Genomic DNA, 19858 nt, shown 5'->3' with positions numbered 1-19858 from the left:
TGCGGTCAAAGCAGAACTTTCCTCACTTGCACACTGTACAGGGCCTTGATTTTGTCATGAAGATTTGTTGTATCATTATCACAATGTGAACAATAATGTAAAATATTTCCTGGACCTGCAACAGAAATGCATGGATTCAAGCTGTACCACTTCACAATTTTTCTTAGAAATCGGTCCTGCTCATGTCAAACAAAAGAGCGATCAGCATGACCCTGACCTGCATAGCAGAGGCAATCACAGACAGCAGTACGCACTTCAAGCCAGTGCTCTAAGTGCACTTTAAAGGAAACAACAAGCCAGATGCTATTGTCTCTAGTGGACAGGAAGTATGCATGTGATTCATATTAGATTACGGCTGGACTGTATGGGTTTTGCTGTGGCCTTGAACAAATGAATGAGGTATATTGTAGTTAGATTTTAATTGCATCCAGTGTCAACTGAAGTTAGTTGCACAGTGCTTCTCCGTAAGGACACTTTGAGCAAGTACCATCTGGAGGAAGACGCCCATTTGATTGCTGGACCTGATGCAAATAGCGCACATGTACTTCATTTATGGTGCAAGGTTGTTAAAAGAATGTGCATTTCAAATTAAACTGACATCAGACATATGGGAGACTTTGCCAATCAGTTTTTCTCTCCCTAAAAAAAGAAACGCCGGCATTATTAAAAATGTCGATTTCATGGCAAATCAGACATGGCTTGCTCAGAGAGGACCACCTATTAGTATTGTATGAATTGGGATGAAGTCTGTCCTTGCTACTTTTCGATATTTCATCTGAATTGGGTTGTTTTACAAGCCGACACATGAACCTCACTCGAATACTGATTAATAATGTGCGTATTCTTGAATTTCGACCTGCCGTAAGAATTTCGGCGAATGTATTTCTGTCAAATTGACCTCAGTTAAATGTCAATCATGGACGCAGTGGTCAACTCAATGTCCTACTAAAGGGCGTCATTTCATGATTTCTGCATTCGCTAAACCACTAATTATTTCCATGCTAACTAAAATGCAAAATATTTTTACAATAAAGTCACGTTTATGAAATGTTAAAACAGATAATTACCAGTTTTCACTGCGGTGTCTGCCACGCAACGGTCCCTGCTCTCCAAGATTCCAAATCTCGCGATGGTTTCAAAAAAAGGTCACTTGGCCATCACCTCACTTTACAGGACTGCACTTTTTTAGCCTACATTAACACCACAGATTTATTCTTTAGATTGAATTTAGACAGAATTTCTTGTTGAATATGTATTTAAATAACTGCATTTATTTTATTTTTTTTAATTGCAAGAACTCTGGTGTGTATAAGTGTACACCAAATGTAATACTTTTTTGTACAATGCACTGTTGTGGTTTTTGTCTTATCCATTCCTGTTACTCTCTTTCAATATATTTGATCAGGAGCTTTCAAGGACAACCTAACGGTAAGCTTATCCTCTCCTGGTTGTAGTCTTAACTCAACAAGGCTCAGTGTACAATCTGTTATGTACATTCGAGACTTTCTGATGGCTTTTGCTGTGTATATGAAAAGTATAGACTGCCTAAACCACGGGTGTCAAACTCAAGCCCCGGGGCCAGATCCGGCCATGTCATTTTATGTGGCCCGCGATAACAAATCATGTGCGTCAACTTGGTAAAATCTGTACTGAAATATCAAATTGTCATGCTTGATAAATAATGTTGATATTTTGCAATAAATTTCTTACAATGTTTACACTCACTTGAACAATAATCAAACAAACGATTGTAGTTGACCTGACTGATTCCAAAACTAGTAATTCATTAATTTGTTGTGTACAAGTAATAATGCGATTAGACGTTTTTTTGTGGTTTCACCGTCAGACGTAACTCCAAAGTGGCCCGAGACCCAAAAAATAAATAAATAAAATAATCAAAGACCTAATACAGAATCACCTTGAGAGTAAAACAACTGTATAAATCCTGTTTTGAAATCGACATTGGGAATGACGATAAAAGGGCCCCTCACACTGTATGACAATGTATATGTATAAAACTAACGAGCCATTTGGAGTCTACCTCCAAATCTGCCCTAGAAAAGGTTTTTACGTTTTTTTATTTTATACTATTGTTATTGTTATTATTTGATTCGGTGGTGTAATGTATGGGTGTTAAACTTCGATGCGGGTGTCTGTTAAAAACAACAAAAGTCATGAATGAAATATTTCAAACAGTGTTTCCGACTTTGAGGTCCCGACTCCGAAAGGCTCGTGAAAAAGTCTCGACTCTGCAAGAAGATTGTCAATGCAGTGTGAGAAAGTAACCGCACAGCCCAAGTGCACCACTCCTCTCTTGCCATACTTGGCAATGCCTTTCTTGCTTTGTCGCTATTGGTTGGAACGGAGAAGGCCCCGACTGACCCGGACACGCAACCGAGGCCCGTTTACTGACTGCAGCCTCTCCTTCCTGTAAGACCGGTTGAGGAAGTGAATTTCGCTGACAGGGCTGGGTTCACTGAGGGAGAGGCGAACAAAACATCTTCCGCGGGGGACAGAAAAAAAAACAAGAAAGCGAGAAGAGCGTTTTGACAAACCATTCGAAGGCTATAAGGCGTACAGTCACCGGTGATATTGTGCCTCCCCTGCGCAGCTGAGAACGCCGCAGACATGGTAAGGGTCGCGCGGTTGGAACTGGAGCGAGCGAACCAGAGGGGGAAGACTTGCTGGGGCTAGTGGCTAACTAACAGCTATTGGTGCTACGCGAGGCTAAGCTAACGCTAGCAGGAGCTACCAGCTGCTAGCTGCTAGTAAGTAACCTGATAGGAACAGCTGGAGTTGGCCGAAGAGTTGACAATAAGTTACACACGCGTCAATTACCGCTGCGATCAATTTAGACGTAACGTGAAACAAAATACATTTTAACGTATGGCCAAGCGAACAGCAGCTTCCTCCAGCTAGTTTGCGAGCTAGCTATTAGCTTAGCTGTGGTGCCCCGTAGGCGTAAAGTTAGCACAGGATGTTTTGGATTTGACACGAGTTCGTGAAATGGATTTGAGTGGAGTCCCGATATAATACACGCGCAGAACTCAGCCCACTGCTCGTGTACCACCCACGTACAGGCGGGTTAAAATAGCCCAACGTGGTGCCCGTTGCTATATTAAGACTGGCTGCTCCCAACATTCGCTATCATGACAAGCTGGCTGTCGGTCTCAAGTGGTCATTCTTGAAGTTTGTCTGGTTAGTTTGTTCTCAGTTTTCTTATTTTGCTTACCTTGAAGAAAGCCAGCATCTCAAAACAATGCTTTTGTTGTTGTTGTTGTTGACTCATCACCTCAAATACAGTTTGCCCATGTTTCAAACAAATGACAGTAAGAGTCATTGAATTGCTTATTTGGTCGGCAGGAGCTGATGTCTAACTTTTCCTGCAGCTTCTTCTCCAAAGGACTTTGGCTTTGCAACAAAAAATGTCAACAAGTTTCTGGACTGAGTCTAGTCCACATCCTGACAGATGTTGAGAGGTGCCTTTGAGCAATACACCAAACCGACCACCCCGCCCAATCTCTCACACCCCTTTCACTGTGGACATCATTCTTGTTCGTGTGCGACCTGGTTCTGTGTGTAATGTTGTTGTTTTTTTACATACCGGTAATCTACAGAAGAGTGTTTGTGAATTTTCCCCTCATAAAATCCATAAGGGGGAAATTACTGAAAGTCCTGAACTGCCATTCCCCAAAGTTTATACTTCCATGTGGTCTTACATGTCTTCTCTCCGAAATGGTACAAGCAGCTGTCTCTTCTCCCCAGTCGCCCGCTCTCCCCGGCCTCACTTCATCCATCCTGCTGGCTCAGCTCCCCCTCTGACCCCAGAGTTGTTGCTCCGAGCTAGTGTTTACTCGAAGACGGGAGCACTGCTAAACACAACGTCAAAGGCGGCGCAGGTGTCTGATGGAGCAGCCTGACGCATCGGCTGAGAGCGATTTTTAAGACGAGGCGAAAAGAAACATTGCAGTAAATTTGACATGACCTTGAAACAAGTGTTTTGTTAAGGGTCATCTTTGATGAAAATGTTTACAGGAAGCTGGACGAAAGTCAGTGAATTGCATTTGAATGGTTATAAGAGTCCATCTGTTGCAATGGCACGCATTTATATCTACTCTCTTTCTAGAAGTTATATGATATATTGGGTGCACTTAAATTAGGGATTGCCAACCGACATTTACTTATCTACGATGAAGAACATTAATTCGTTCATCGTTTCAAATATAAGGTTTAATGGGATCACTGTAATGCTCTGAACTCCAGTTGCAATGCTGGTGTTAAACAGAATAATGCTACGTGGTGGTGGTCTGCATGGAAGTCGTGCGACTTCACACAGATGCTTCGTAAGACCCACCGCAAACCAAGCGTCATGACCTTACGTAACTGAACCGTCGCAAATGGGACGGGTTTCTGCAACTAGTTTTCGTTAGTGGCACCGTCCGCCTCAAGTTTTGCTGCAGTTTGAAATTTGAATCACAGGTTAACGGCATCGCAACATTACAGGCGTAACGGCCAATCCAAAATTACTATAAACATTTTCAGGTGTCAAGTGAGTTCCAGACAGCTGCTTTCAAGTCATACTAGTATAATATATACAGTATATTGTGTTTTACAGTTTAAAAAAAAAAAGCGAAGTGTGGGGAGTCCTGTCAAGAAAGTGCATGAGAGCCTTCACACCGTAAGTTACTTAAGGAATCTTAAGCAAAAACACTCGTTAAGTCAAAATTAAAGTAAACACTTGTATGAAAACAATTTCAAGACTAAAAATATTAAGCATTCAAATGAAAGCGTAAGTACAGTGGTAACGACACATCCCTCCTTCTAATGTGTCCATTCTTGTATCGCTGTGCAAACCAGTTCATTGTTGGCCGTTTGCAATCTTAAAACATGTATCACGACGGCAAATTTCAGTTCAGCATCAGGATCAACTCTGGGCCTCTGTTGAGGCTTTTTAGTTGCACTTATTCCAAAAAATGAACTTCAATCATGTATGATGTCTCGCACGACATCAGCATATCACGTGAGACATCCACTCACAGAAGCTCAGTTCATCACTCCAAAAAAGAAAAGAGAGAAAAAGTGCGTGTTAATCTGATTTTTTTTTCTTTTTGTGACACAAGAAGCATTAAGGAAACTCTGTATGAATAATACAGAGGTTGAACAACGTCCCTGAATGGATTGTCCTAATCAGTCGAAGTTCCACCATTGTGTTTTTGTGCCCTTTCACTCTTCCATAGCCGCCTACAGTTTGCTTTTCTCCGCATTCCCCAGCGTTTCGTGTCGTGGCTGGTCTGCCCTGTTTTCCACTGCATATTTAAGGAAGAGAATCCCCCCTGGGTGAGACTTTGCTGTGTACTCCTCTGTTCTCACTTCCAGTCTTAATAGACACTTTTCATTCTGACCTCAGATCTTGGGTTGTCGCTCTTGAATCATTTTAGAATTGATTATCCCCACAACTCTTCCAGCGGCTATTCAAGTCATCGGAGTCCCCTTTCATTTACATTTCCAACTTTCGCACGCCTTAACATGATTTCTAGTCGGCTTGTACAAACCTGATGTAACTAAACACATCAGTCCAGGCGCCATTGTTTTTTTCCATATCCACTACCCGTATTTGTTAATGAATTACAGTCGCGTGATCGTCGATCCGCACAGCTGACTTCCCTGCAGGAAGTGTAAGCTCGATTCCCACTGTGACCGGAGGTGTAAAGGGGAGTGTGAATGGTCGTCAGTGTCTTGCGAGCGGAAGTGGTCCGATGCTGTCCAAGGGACTGTTAGATGGCTGTGAACATTATTCATTCATTTTGCCTGTGGCGCAAACAAAAGACAGTCTTCAAAATGACTACCTTGGAATGATTACACTGAAATCTTCACTAAGATAAACATGAAAGACGAACTGTGTGCTGCCTCAACAATCGTCGTTTATGGCCAATCGCAGCCGCTTTTATTCATGTCGCAAGTAAGCAAACGCATCAGAAAATACACATCTGCAACAAAGACCAACGTGACCTAATAAGGAGTGGACTCTACACCGTATTCCTTAAACCAGACTTGTATCGTTTCAACTGTTTTGATTTGCATCTTCATCAAAAAAAAATGTTGCGCTAAACAAAAAAAAAGTAGACTCCTTCATCACACTTTTTTTTTTTTGACTATCAACAATGAAGGCTGGACAATACTGAAGGAGTGCTTGTGAAGACTCAACTTGCTAATTCATATTTTACAAGGACAATGCTCACGTGACAAGATGTGAGTGCTATTCATGCTGAAGCTGGAAATGTTCTGAGTGCACTTTAACAGGGCAAGTGGCACTTGGCCTGCAAAGGGTGTGTGTGATTTTTATTTTTTTATTTTTTTTTTCACAGGCCTCCACACTCGTACGGACAGCGGCCGCTCTTCAGCGGTCTGTCTTATGTGTTGTGTTGTATTATTTTGTTATTTTGACTTCAAGATGGCACAGCGAGAGTGGCTGCCTTTACAGCAGCTCCTATATTTTGTTCTTCTACTTCTTCCTTTCATAACTTTGCTGCTGTGAATTGTGAATTTCTCCGTTGCGAGACTAATAAAGGTTTTCTTATTATAATTCTATGCTGAGAATGAAATAATTTACTCTGAGGATAACTCGCGTTGCTCTTGGTTGATGGCGAACGTTTTGTAGCCTACAGTAGTTGTGGGAGCAGATCGAAAGCTTTGAACGCAAACAGTGCAAACCAAGGCAGGTCGGTCGGGTTTTGAAATGGCCCGTGTTTATCTGGACATGCAGCAGCCTTCTCGATCTGACTGATCCAAATGTTGTGTTTTTCAGAGTGAACAGCAGTTAGACTGTGCTCTGGACTTGATGCGGCGCCTGCCGCCACAACAGATCGAGAGGAACCTCAGCGACCTGATTGACCTGGTGAGTCTGCTTATTTTGTCTGAATTTCCTCCCCTCTGTGGGGTGGTCTCAGGTCAAAGTTTTAGAACACTGTTAAGGTGATACCCATTGTGGGGACAATGACGGTGCGTAATACATTTATTAGGCCACCTGTTAAAAATCTTCCAAATTTCATATATTTTACAATTTTAAACAGGAATGAGGCATTTCAAACGGAATCTAACTTTTTGTACCCACACTTGCTTCAGTTTCTCAGAGAAGAAAATGCTCAAGTATGCAAGAATATAACTCTCATTTGACATCTGTTTAGTCATGCTTCAAACAGAACTTTTTTTTTTTTAACTGACTTCTCTGAGAAGAAAATGTTTTTTGAAAATGACACAAACAATTGACACACCTTCATGGCTAATAATAATAATAATAATGACATTTTAGCATGGTTGGGTTTTGTTCTACATTTGTTAAGCGCTGTCGCGATGTATTGACGACCGGTCGTAAGAAGACACCAGTCAAACCAAAAAGAATCTGATTGCAAGACAGCCACTCTGCTCCCCAACATACCATAAATTGTAACTGTACTGCATTAGCGTATTTATATTTCCGCATTAAAAAAAAAAAAATCCTAAAGATGGTTAATTCAGAGCTATAATTGTTCAGTGATCTTTGTTTAATATGCAGGACAAGGTCCTTGATGCATTTTGAAATATAGATTTTGTTAACATGAATTTTCCGCATTAAGCATGCATACATTGCATCTTAATGGGCATAGGAGAGGATGGAGAAGGATGTCACGCACACAGAATCGCATTCCGTCCACCATGCATGTCCTTCACTTTCTTACCATACCTACAGAACAGCGTTTATTTTTACTGTTTCATGAGGGGGGGGGGGGGGGGAAATCTGCAAAATTTAGACTGATTAGTATTATTTGGAAAAGGCCGAATATCCACCAAAATAAACGACAGGGGAATTATTTAGTCGGGCCCTAATATTTACTTACTTAAACATTGCTCCATTTGTTTTATGTGCATCCATGTCATTTCAGCGACACAGGAAGTTGCATTTGTTTTTGTCACAACTCCATAAAAAGATCAATCAAAAAATAGAAAAATCCAAATTGACGATCTTGTCTGCAGTGTGAACTTAGCCTTGCTGTGTTTTACCGGAACAATCCAGGCTGGGAGGAAAACAAATGAAGTCACACTCCCAGTGCGACATCTTGTTTGCGGCGGATTACATTCGCCCACCACCCCGCCTGCTCACCTTATTTGCCCCTCACCTTCGACCTCTCTCCCCGCTCTCCTCTCACCCGCTCCACTGTGTATAGTACTTAGTGATTATTATCGTTGCTGCCAATCACTTTTTTTTCCCCCATTTTGGCTGGCCGGAACTTTGAGCTTCGCCATCTTGGCCCCATCTCAAGTATCGGGTATTTTAAGTCATCTGAAATCACGATTCTGTCCTGCACACTTCCTTTCCCTTTTTTTTTTTTTTTTTTTTTTTTTTTTGGGCCAGCCTGCTGGCAGGTGTGCGTGCGTGCGTGTGTGTTTGGTACTGGGAATGTGGGCTCCTTTTTAGGGAAAACAGGGCCTCTTTTGTGTTTGTGCAACGATGCAGTGGACATAAAGGGTCCATGTCAGTCTGTGAGAAGTAATTTGTACCACCTTATCCCCAAGATATAATGTTTCCTACTGATATTTTATTCCTCCTCTGCTTATTAAGGGAAGCTGGAATGTCAGTAGGAGACATTCAACCATTTCTTGCCTTAAATGGAGGTATTCTTTTCTCTTGCGTGTCATGTTGTCACGAGAACCCTGGGAGTTTTTGTTTTGCTCTCGAACTGTCAGTTTGGCCCCTGGTCTCTCATCGAGATGCAGCCACACTCTCGTGTTGATTCTGGAAAACCTTGCAAAGCTTTTCTCCATGTATTTTTGTCCAGGTGCCCAGCCTGTGCGAGGACCTTCTCTCCTCCGTGGACCAGCCCCTGAAGATCGCCCGTGACAAGGCTGTGGGCAAAGACTATCTGCTCTGTGATTACAATCGGGATGGTGACTCCTACAGGTAGAGAGCGTTACTGCAACAGGGTCATGGGTGAAACAAGACCTCTTACGAGACTTAAAACAGCTACAAGGACTCAGCAAATTACCAATGTGTATGTAGATAAGTATCATACATTTGTTGGGGAGGCGAACATGGTCAAATGCAAGACAAGGCAGCTTTATTTACAGTATGTTGCACATTTTATACATAAGGCAACTCGGTGTGCTTGCAAAGGGATTTTCTTTGTTAAATGCAACTGCTGCATCTGTGCAGTATGTTTTTTCCGACATGCTCATAATACATTTTCATCAGACAAGAGCATATGAATATTTTGTTTTGTCATACGCAGACATGCTAATCTAAATATAAAAAAATATTGACAGATATAACTATCATTTTAATCAGCTTTTTTCAATGAGAAAAAAAAGTGTTGAATTACATAAACAGATTTACTTCATTTCCCGTGATCCCCAAAGTTTGATGTACTTTGAACACTTAAAATGTTCTACTTCCTGGTACTTTAGATCCCCGTGGAGTAATAAGTATGACCCTCCCATTGAAGACGGTGCCATGCCTTCATCTCGCTTGAGGAAACTGGAGGTCGAAGCCAATAACGCCTTTGATCAGTACAGAGACCTGTGAGTTTACATGAAATAAACTCAAAAAAGACTCACGCACACACACACACAAATACATTCACCCTCGTGCAACTCCCAAATTTGTTTGTAGGTACTTTGAGGGTGGGGTCTCATCAGTGTACCTTTGGGATTTGGACCACGGCTTCGCTGGCGTTATTCTCATCAAAAAGGCTGGCGATGGATCCAAAAAGATCAAAGGGTGTTGGGACTCCATCCATGTAGTGGAGGTGCAGGTGAGTTTCGAGTCTCACTGGTCCTGCGCTTGTAAGTTTGCCAAATTGCAGAACAGAGAAGAACTCTTCTGAAACAACAGCGGAATCGAAGAATGCACCATTCCAGCAAGTTGTGATCTTGACGTTTTCAGGAAAAGTCCACTGGACGCAACGCTCACTACAAACTCACCTCCACCGTCATGTTGTGGCTTCAGACGACTAAGAGTGACTCTGGCACCATGAATCTGGGCGGTAGCCTCACAAGACAAGTACGCTGTCAAACTTGAGCGCGACTAACTTGCCACACGTCAACTCACTTTTTTTTTTCTCCGCAGGCAGAAAAAGACGATACAGTTGGAGAGTCCTCACCCCACATTGCCAACATCGGCCGTCTCGTCGAAGTCAGTATAGTGACGAGCAGACTGATTCATGATCTTTTTTTTTTCCCTTTAATCTCCTGCATCAAAGTTAAGACTTCCTGAGCAATCTGTTTGCTTATTCTCCCATTAAGCATTGACATGTCTCGTTGCAGGAAATGGAGAACAAGATTCGCTCCACACTGAATGATATCTACTTTGGGAAAACTAAGGATATTGTCAACGGACTTAGGTAAGGATTATAAGGGGATGGGTGTTCTCTTGTTTCCTTGAAAAAGCACCAGCAGCCAGCAGCAGCCACAGCTCCTACTGACAACACTCATCCTATTTTTTTTCTTCTTTGTTTCAGACCTTATATCTGCTTGAAGCTAATTTTAGAGCGGTGCCAACCCTCATGATTTCCTGGAATGCCGAGGAGTCAAAATCTGTGCAATTCCCAACATTACGGACATCTAAAAGATCCGTCTGATCGCCCCCCCCCCCCAAAAAAAAAAAAGCGCACTTGATGAGCCGTCTCTGATGCGAAATTGAGACTGAACACGAAATACCTTTAAAAAAAATACTGTGGGGAATTGTACTGATTTCTGTCTCCTGAGCCTTCTTAGCATCTCTACATTAATTTATCTTTTTTTTTTTAAATGTACAGCCTGTCCTCTTCCCCCAATCTCCACAACCTTTCTGTATTTCTATTTTTGTATATTTCAAGCATTGCTTTTTCCATGTTCTGTCCATCTTATCTCCGCTCTAGATCTATTGAGTCTTTGCCTGATAACCAAAAGTACCGGCAGCTCCAGAGGGAGCTGTCGCAGGTCCTCACCCAGCGTCAAATCTTCATTGACTAGGGCCGGAGGTACAGCCTGGCATGAGGAGTGTGCACGTGTGTGGAAAACATTAAAAGCTGAGCGGGACTGACGCTCAGTTCTGTTGGTCCTGTTTAACTGAAAACAAAATACCAGGCAATGAGCCAAAACAGTTGCAGCTTGACCCCCGAGTAGTTCTTAATAACTGAAATTCCTAAAATGAGAAAGCCTTCAAAAAAAAGACCCTCCCCCCATGTGTAAAGTCAAGGGTTTTCCTGGCTCAAATTAAGGCAGGGGTGGTACCATCCTAACCATGCACCATGACGTGCATGTATTCTGTAAATTCATCCGACACACTTTGTTTTACAGGAAACATACTTCCAATATTTACCTGTTTGTGAAATCTACTCTGGAAAATCAGGACGCCGATAGCACCGCTAGCGGGGGGATAAAAAAAACAAAACATGATTTGATCTGTTTCTTCTTCGGTAGTTGCTTCATGTCTTTCATGTGCACAGCTTTTGATATAGCGCTTCCGTAGTGGTACAATGTTGAAACTGCAGCGCAATTTTGTGCGCAGGAACAACCCTGTATAAAGTGTGTGACCATATGGACATAACTGCATTGAATTTCTATTTTGGTAACTCTGTTTAGTTACAGTTGGTGCCTGTGAGGCAGCAAACATCACTGAAATGCACTTTACTAACTTCCTATTGTAGCAACCAACCACACGTTCCTCAAGTGCCTTTAAAATAAGATGCACCTTCTCATCGACCACGTTAGGCACACCTCCGTAATCCAAGAATACAAGGGCAAGATCATAAATTCTGCCAGACGATAATACGCAGTTTTGAATGTCACTCAAGATTTTTAAGTGTTAATTTACTTGGCTTTAATGTCACAGCGGGACTGAATTGCAGTTACTCCGAGGTGTTTCTAATATTTTGGGACATGAGAAGGCGCAACGGTACAATGCGGTTTGATATATTTGAAGTGGAAAAAAAAAAAGATTTAAGCTGATGAGTGAACTTGAAATGACCTGATTGCTGAGGAAGTTTGTCGTGTGGCAAGGTGAATGCTGCTTTCTTACTCAGGAGGAGAAACCAGACTGAGACAATTTTCACTAACATTCTTACAGAGATTTGTTTTCTTATTGTTTTTGTGCCCGCACTGACTGATTGATTGATTAATTGTCATGCTTGTCTGTCTGTCTCTCTCCCTTGCAGGAGTGTTACATCTCTGGCTGACAAGTCAAAGCAGGAGGCTCTCCAAAGCGAACTGTTCAAGGCGCTCAAACTGAAAAACCAAAGCTAGAGATGCTACTGTTCTGTCCGTTTCTCTCCGCCATCTCTTCTCATGTTAATTTTCCCCGTCTGTCTCTCTCACCGCCTCCTCCTCCGCGCTGCACTCTTGTTTATTTGTGGGAAAGAAAAAAAAAAGAAATAAAAAAAAAGGAGAAAATGCTTCGCTTTTCTCTCGCCCCTTTCTCCTGTCAAATTTTGTTGTTTTCATGTATTTCTCCATGTTCTGAAGCCATTCACTCACACTCCCTTCCATGTTCCACGAAACTAAAGATAGCATTATGACGGTTAATGATAGTCTTGCAGCGTGAGGGTCGGTGTAGTACTAATACCCACCCGCCCCCCCATTTCCGCAATGTCCTCAGTCATTTGGAACTGAACGATCTTTATTTCCTCTCAGTCGAGGAGATAAACATGCACAGGCTGTTGTGCTCTTGGTGGCATCGTCGTGATCACGTTTCTTCCTTGAACACACGCCCTCCCCCAACCTTAGATTTCTTTGTCCAAATTGATAACTGTCGTTTTAGTCTTCCCTTCACATGGAGGCTTTTGCCTTGTGTCGGAAGATTTTTACTCATCATCTGTCGGCATGCATGTGAGCCCGTGTGTAAGCGAGGAGTTGCAGTCAGTGGAAAATACTTATCGCCATAATAATGACCCCCCCCCCCCCCCCCCCCCCCACCTTGCCACAATGTGTATAACATGACAGTTTAACTCCCTCCCCTCTTGACAGTATCTTAACTTTTCCCTCTGCTCACCTTCTATGTCTTTGTTGGGGGTCACAGTTTTTGTCAGTGGAAACCTTTGACCGTTTCCATTTTGGAGGGGAAACTTTGTATTTTGTTTTTGTTTTAATTTTGTAAAGCTTATGATTCATATTGTATTAGAGCCTCCAGCAACAATAAAGTAAAAAAAGCTACCCGTCTTCTGTTTCTTCATAGGAGAGACGATTAGGGATGGACAATCGATTGATTGAATGTTACAAATGTAGTTGATTGTGTGGAATTGTTGCTGCGAAAAGCAGACGCGCTGTTAATTCACTCTCATCTACCTTTTGCTGTAAAATCCAATTAATCGGCTTCATCCAGCCGATTCTCCTATTAAAAAAAATCAAAATCCCTGTAAGTTGACAAAGTGATTGCAGTCAAATGTCCATCCGTACTGCAGAGTTCTAGCGACAGTTAATATGTTGTATATATGACATAGACCACTGCTTCATTTTACTTGCAATTTACAGTACAACCAAAAGGACATTTCACCATTCAATACAATAATTGTTGCGTCGGCCTGTTTTTCACCTATTTCAATTGAGGCTCTTCTGCTTTGGGAAAAATAACTTACTCTTGAGCAGGGTGACATTAATATTCTGTCAGAGACTGAGCGGAAGAGACTCAAGATTGAGTCTTTGATAGCATCTTGACTGATCTCAAAATTCAAGGACGGAAGGGCAAAGTCATCGTAATGGAAACGCGTGATTGAAACCAACCCTTCTAACTTTCAAGAGACTAGTTTTCCATTTAGTCAAACCGGTGTTAATTTTTTTTAATCATAAAAATGCAAAGGTGTCGTCTAAGTAGAGTGCAACACGTCTGCTGACTGCGCTTGTGCTAGTTTGTCCGCTAGATGGCAGTAATGCTTCATGTTGTGGATCGACAAACGAGAAGAACATTGTCATTGAAATTTTCAGTCCAATACAACAGCGCTTTTATTTTTGTACGTTTTGGAATTTTACATTAGATTTATTTTTGCTTTAATATACTTTAATAGTTCGGGTCTGTGTGCATCCAACTCCAAAAAGCTTGGTTGCTTATCACACTCTCTGAGATGAAAACTGCTTGGTATAGCCTCTGTTATGAGCCACGTAGTGAAAATTAATCGCAGCTGGCAAATGTTTACTTTGCTCACCTCAGTAATCTGGAGGACAATGATAAATGTTTGGACATCAAAACAAGTTGGGAATCAAGCAACTTTGAAGGTTAAAATATCCAATTCGGTCACAAGATGCAGAACTTTGCTCGATGATTCCAATGAAATTCATCTCATAGGATTTCCATACACGATTGCAACGAGTGAACCGGTGGAAGAGCAAACTGACGGCGCGGTGTGTTACAAGTGAGTCAAAGACTGAAGAATGTCATCTATTAATGAGTAAACCACTGTAGGGGTGTTTTTTGGAAGGGTCACGGAAGTTTGTCACTCATTAATTCTAATACACATTGTGGAAGATCGCCACTTGGGTCCCATCTACATTTGAAGAATGCACAAAAGAGTATGTGCAGCGGAGATAAGAGAATGAGTGAAATAAATGACCTTTACTGACGAGAGCTACTGTTGACTTTCTCATGTTTTACATTTAATAAATGAAGCCGCGGGAAGGAAGTCTTCATTTATCTCCAGTGGCAGGATTTGTGGACCCCTTCGCGTAACTGTCCAATGTTTGCATACACGCGCACGCACGCACGCGGGTTTATGTTAATGAGGACCCCGAGTGCGCCGCAGGAGCCATTTTCACCATTCAAGCGTAGTTGCGCTGGCGGTCAGGATGTGCGAGTGAGCTCCTCGGCATGTGTGAATGTTTTTGTGTGTAGGCTTGTGTGAAAGAGTCCGTCCTGCAAAGGCTCTACCTTCACCTTGAAAATACCATTCAAAACAAAAAGGCACCCGGAGTGAGAAGTGCGCCCGCCGCGAGAGAGCATGGGCTCCTCCGCAACAAAAGAAAAGTCACTGGTGGAAAGTTTAAGGAGCCACACGTTTTGAACTCCTCACTTGGAACCCTTGGATGCACATCGAGGAGCGATGCACTTCGTTCAGTTGGATTTTCTCCTTCTTTGCTGTTGGTGGGGGCTGGTTCCGCTGGTGTCTGGTTACGTGGTTCACCTCAGCGAGGATGCCCGACCGAGGACGGTGCTGGCCGTTGCGGAACAGCGCGCTCGGTGCGCACTGGATCAGGTGCTCGCTCCGAGAGCCACCGAACGCTTCCTGGACACCGACACCGCGACGGGAACCGTGTTTCTTTCGGACTCCATAAAGTGCGCCTCGCTGCGCTCCAACCCGTTTACGCTCTACACCGTGTCGGACTGCGTGGACTCCGCGGGTTCCGACTACCGGCATCTCATCACCAGCCGTTATGATGTTCACATCCACGGAAGAAACTGCTCCAAAAAGCCCACAAGGAAGACAGAGTGGGACATGGAAGTGCTCAGTTTGTGTGTTAAGCCCGCACAGTGCCACCAAGCAGGTTTTGGTTTATTTACAGTGAGGGGGCTGCTACCTGGAGTGCCCATCCGCTGCCGGGTCACCAGCCGGGGTCCCTTCTACTTCTCCGATGGGGACTTGTTTGTGTCTGAGACTCTGTGCTGGAGCCAGGAGACCCTCCTGGAGCTGGACCTGCTCTGCGATGTATTGGTCGGAGACGGATCCACACGAGTTGACCCCATCTTCATCCACTGGCGTGTGGGAGAAGGCCCCTTTCTTCAAGGCCACATCAAGAAGCTGCTAGAAAAGGCAGCTCACTCCAACTTGGGGATTGTTGGCAGGAGGAGAAGAAGCATCAACAGCAGCCCTCAATTTCAGCCCCCAATGTACCAGGTGTCCGTGGCAGAGAACAAGCCAGCTGGAACTTCTGTTGTTGTTTTGAAAGCAATCGATGCAGACGAGGGTGAAGCGGGGCGGCTGGAGTATTTCATCGAGGCTCTCTTTGACAGCCGATCTAATAACCTTTTTGCTGTGGATCCGGCCAGCGGCGCCGTGTCCACGGTGGAGTTGTTGGACCGCGAGACGAAAGAAACCCACGTGTTCCGCGTAACCGCTGTGGACCACGGAACCCCTCGGCGCACGGCCATGGCCACACTCACCATTACAGTCAGTGATGCGAATGACCACGATCCCATTTTTGAGCAGCAGGACTATAAGGAAAGCATCAGAGAGAATCTAGAGATCGGCTATGAAGTATTGACGGTGAGGGCCACTGATGGGGACGCGCCAGTTAACGGTAACATCCTTTATCGAATCCTTAATAACAACGGGTCAAATGATGTGTTTGAGATTGACCCCAGGTCTGGTGTTATTCGCACCAAAGGCCTCGTAGACAGGGAAGCGGTGGATGCGTATTTGCTGTTAGTCCAGGCAAATGACCAAGGTCGTGACCCCGGGCCCCGCAGTGCTACAGCTACTGTATACATTGTGGTCGAGGATGACAATGACAACGCTCCCCAGTTTAGTGAGAAACGCTACGTGGTTCAGGTGCCTGAGGACTTGGCCCCTAATACTGAGATCCTGCAAGTGACCGCCACAGACCAGGATAAGGGGAGCAATGCCGTCGTCCACTTCAGCATCATGAGTGGTAACTCCAGGGGGCAGTTTTATATTGATGCCCAGACAGGTCAAATGGACCTGGTGAGTCACCTGGATTATGAGGCAAGCAAAGAATACACCTTAAGAATCCGAGCTCAGGATGGTGGCCGCCCCCCTCTTTCCAACATCAGCGGTTTGGTCACGGTGCAGGTGATGGATGTTAATGACAACGCCCCCATTTTTGTCAGCACCCCTTTCCAGGCTACCGTGTTGGAGAATGTGCCAGTAGGCTACTCCATCATCCACATCCAAGCCGTGGATGCGGACTCTGGCGACAACTCCAGGCTGGACTATCGTCTCACTGAAACCCTGCCAAACTTCCCTTTCACCATCAACAACAGCACAGGGTGGATCATAGTGGCGGCCGAACTGGACCGAGAGAGTGTCGATTTCTACAACTTTGGGGTGGAGGCCCGAGATCACGGCTACCCTGCCATGTCCTCCTCAGCCAGCATTAGCATGACCATTCTCGACGTCAACGACAACAACCCGGAGTTCACCCAGAAGGCGTACTACATGCGATTGAATGAGGATGCGGCTGTAGGGACCAGCGTGGTGACGGTGTCCGCCGTGGACCAGGACATCAACAGCGTGGTGACGTACCAGATATCCAGTGGAAACACTCGCAACAGGTTTTCCATCACAAGTCAGAGCGGAGGTGGTCTTATCACACTGGCGCTACCTTTGGACTATAAACTAGAGCGCCAGTATGTCCTGACAGTGACTGCGAGCGACGGTACGCTCTTTGACACGGCTAAAGTGTTTGTCAACGTCACCGATGCCAACACACACAGGCCTGTGTTTCAGAGCTCCCACTACACGGTTAACATCAATGAGGACAGACCGACGGGCACCACGGTTGTCCTTATAAGTGCCACCGATGAAGACACGGGAGAGAACGCCCGCATCACCTATTATATGGACGACAGCATCCCTCAGTTTGACATCGATCCTGACATGGGGGCCGTCACGACGCAGATGGAACTGGACTACGAGGACCAGGTGTCCTACACACTGGCCATCACTGCCCGCGACAATGGCATCCCGCAGAAGTCGGACACCACCTACCTGGAGATTCTGGTGAACGACGTGAATGACAACTCGCCACGCTTCCTCAGAGACAACTACTTGGGCTCCGTGATGGAGGACGTGGCGGTGTTCACCAGCGTGGTCCAGGTGTCCGCCACGGATCGAGACTCTGGGCTCAACGGCCGCGTCTTCTACACCTTCCTGGGTGGTGAGGATGGTGAAGGCGACTTCATAATCGAATCCACATCAGGTATTGTTCGCACGCTACGTCGATTGGATCGGGAAAATGTGCCTGTTTACAGACTGCAGGCCTTTGCCGTGGACAAAGGTGTTCCATCTTTGAAGACGCCGATAAGCATCCAAGTGACAATTCTTGACGTGAATGACAACCCTCCTGTGTTTGAGAAAGATGAGTTTGACATTATGGTAGACGAAAACACCCCCATTGGCCTTGTGGTGGCACTCATATCAGCAACAGACCCAGATGAAGGCAGTAATGCACAGATCATGTACCAGATCGTGGAAGGGAACATCCCAGAGATGTTCCAGCTTGATATCTTCTCAGGAGAACTGACCTCGCTAATAGACCTGGACTATGAGATGAGGTCCGAGTACATCATCGTGGTCCAGGCCACCTCCGCCCCTTTGGTCAGCCGCGCCACAGTCCACATCAAACTGGTGGACAAGAACGACAACGTGCCTGTGCTCAAAAACTTCCAGATCATCTTCAACAACTACGTGACGGACAAATCCAGCAGCTTCCCGGCCGGAGTGATCGGCCGCATCCCCGCCCACGACCCGGATGTTTCGGACCAGCTCCACTACAGCTTTAAGGTTGGCAATGAATTGAACCTTGTGCTACTGAACCAAACAACAGGGGAGATCCAGCTGAGCCAGGCCCTGGATAACAACCGTCCCCTGGAGGCCTCCATGAGAATCTCAGTGTCAGGTAAGATAATGACATCACACAGACTTACTCAGATGTGCTCCCGCTCCATTTCCATTTTCACTTCGCTTTACCTGATAATGGAAGCGAGCAACGGCTTATGTATGACTTCTTCTGCTTACCGAGTGATTTTCAACGCAATAGAAATATTCATGAGGGAGGATTAACATTCTCTGCAGGACACGTTGGAAAACAAGACATTCAAGTATTGAAATTCAGGGCTTGGATTTGAATTGTTTGATTTGTTTGATGTGGCGCACATTCTGTAATTACTTGGACCCTCAATAAGGAACTCTCCTATTTCGACTAGCTTGATTTGTAGCCATCTATTGTGAAGATTTAAATAGCTGCCAGACTGAGCTCGCCTGTATCCTGCGTGATCCACGCACAGCGGGCAGACTGATCTGGAGCCATAATTGTCGATTATACCCTCCCTCCTCACCCAAATACAAAGAAAAGACTAATTCAATTATGGTTTGTTTCTGGAGCTTTTTTTCGACTGACACCTGAGAATTTGTGTCTTTTAACTGTTTTATTGTTCCGCTGGTGTTAGTTTAATAATTTTTTTTGTCATTTAACAGAGGTTTAAAAGCAACTGCATCTTTGATGACAGGCAACGGTGTGTTTAATGACATCAGATCAACAGAGCAGATTGACCTCATGGTTTTAGCTTATGCCACCACCTTTCTTGAGAAAAGCTTGAATTTTGCATGCAAGTGCAAATTGCAGTTTTCCTCACTCTGAAAAAGTCTGCGAACATGAATTACACTCAACAGTGCGAGAGTGCAGTCTTCCCCCTGATGTGCCGGAGTGGTCACTGCTGTAAATCTGCCTTCTCTTTTGACCTTAGCAGAAGTGAGAAGAAAACGCAACACAACGGGGAACTCAATTAGGAGACTGGGCGTGATGGTTAAATTGAACGTGGATGTGGATTAAAGCTGATGGGCATTTTGGGGATTTGTCTGAGCTGGCTAAGTGGGTTGGTGATTGTCAATACAGTCGTTTCTTGCATCAGTATTGTTTACAGCATCCATACAGAAGTGTTCAATATTGATCATACAGCTGTCATAGGTCTAAGTATGCTGCCTTTTTTATTTGAATGATTTCATTTTAATTTGGTGATTTGAATCTTGGCAGCGCGGTTCGCAAGTGATTTGCACATCTGCTGCACAGCTCGAGGTTTGTAGAGTTTGCACATTTACCACGCGTGCGCGTGGGTTTTCCCCTGGTGTTCTGGCTTCCTCCCACATTTCCTAAAACATACTTGTTAGGTGCATTTAGACGTTAA

The 19858-nt window shown here is 44.3% G+C and overlaps 2 protein-coding genes across 10 annotated transcripts in view; both read left to right on the top strand.

Annotated features, from left to right (window-relative positions):
- Positions 1-2412: 2412 nt before the first annotated feature.
- Positions 2413-13161, top strand: capzb (capping actin protein of muscle Z-line subunit beta). Its single transcript, XM_086118385.1, has 9 exons — positions 2413-2631; positions 6806-6895; positions 8814-8935; positions 9439-9552; positions 9644-9785; positions 9917-10033; positions 10100-10165; positions 10297-10373; positions 12168-13161. Exons 1-9 carry the CDS (start codon positions 2629-2631, stop codon positions 12253-12255), a joined length of 819 nt encoding a protein of 272 aa, XP_085974511.1. The 5' UTR covers positions 2413-2628; the 3' UTR covers positions 12256-13161.
- Positions 13162-14788: 1627 nt separating this feature from the next.
- Positions 14789-19858, top strand: part of celsr2 (cadherin, EGF LAG seven-pass G-type receptor 2) — a 46046-nt gene continuing 40976 nt past the window's right edge. For all 9 annotated transcript variants that reach the window (XR_015101661.1, XR_015101660.1, XR_015101659.1 and 6 more), the window contains exon 1: positions 14789-18573. Coding sequence is in view for 6 of the 9 variants with exons in the window: in XM_086118355.1 (XP_085974481.1) it covers positions 15039-18573 (3535 nt within the window). In the remaining 3 variants the exon portion in view is untranslated. The remainder of the gene's footprint in view (positions 18574-19858) is intronic.

Source organism: Hippocampus guttulatus, chromosome 8 (assembly GCF_054856545.1).
Source record: "Hippocampus guttulatus isolate MCC_2025c chromosome 8, RoL_Hgut_1.0, whole genome shotgun sequence".
NCBI lineage: Eukaryota > Metazoa > Chordata > Actinopteri > Syngnathiformes > Syngnathidae > Hippocampus > Hippocampus guttulatus.
The sequence above is the reverse complement of the archived record's forward strand: the minus strand, read 5'-3'. Positions and strand labels throughout refer to the sequence as shown.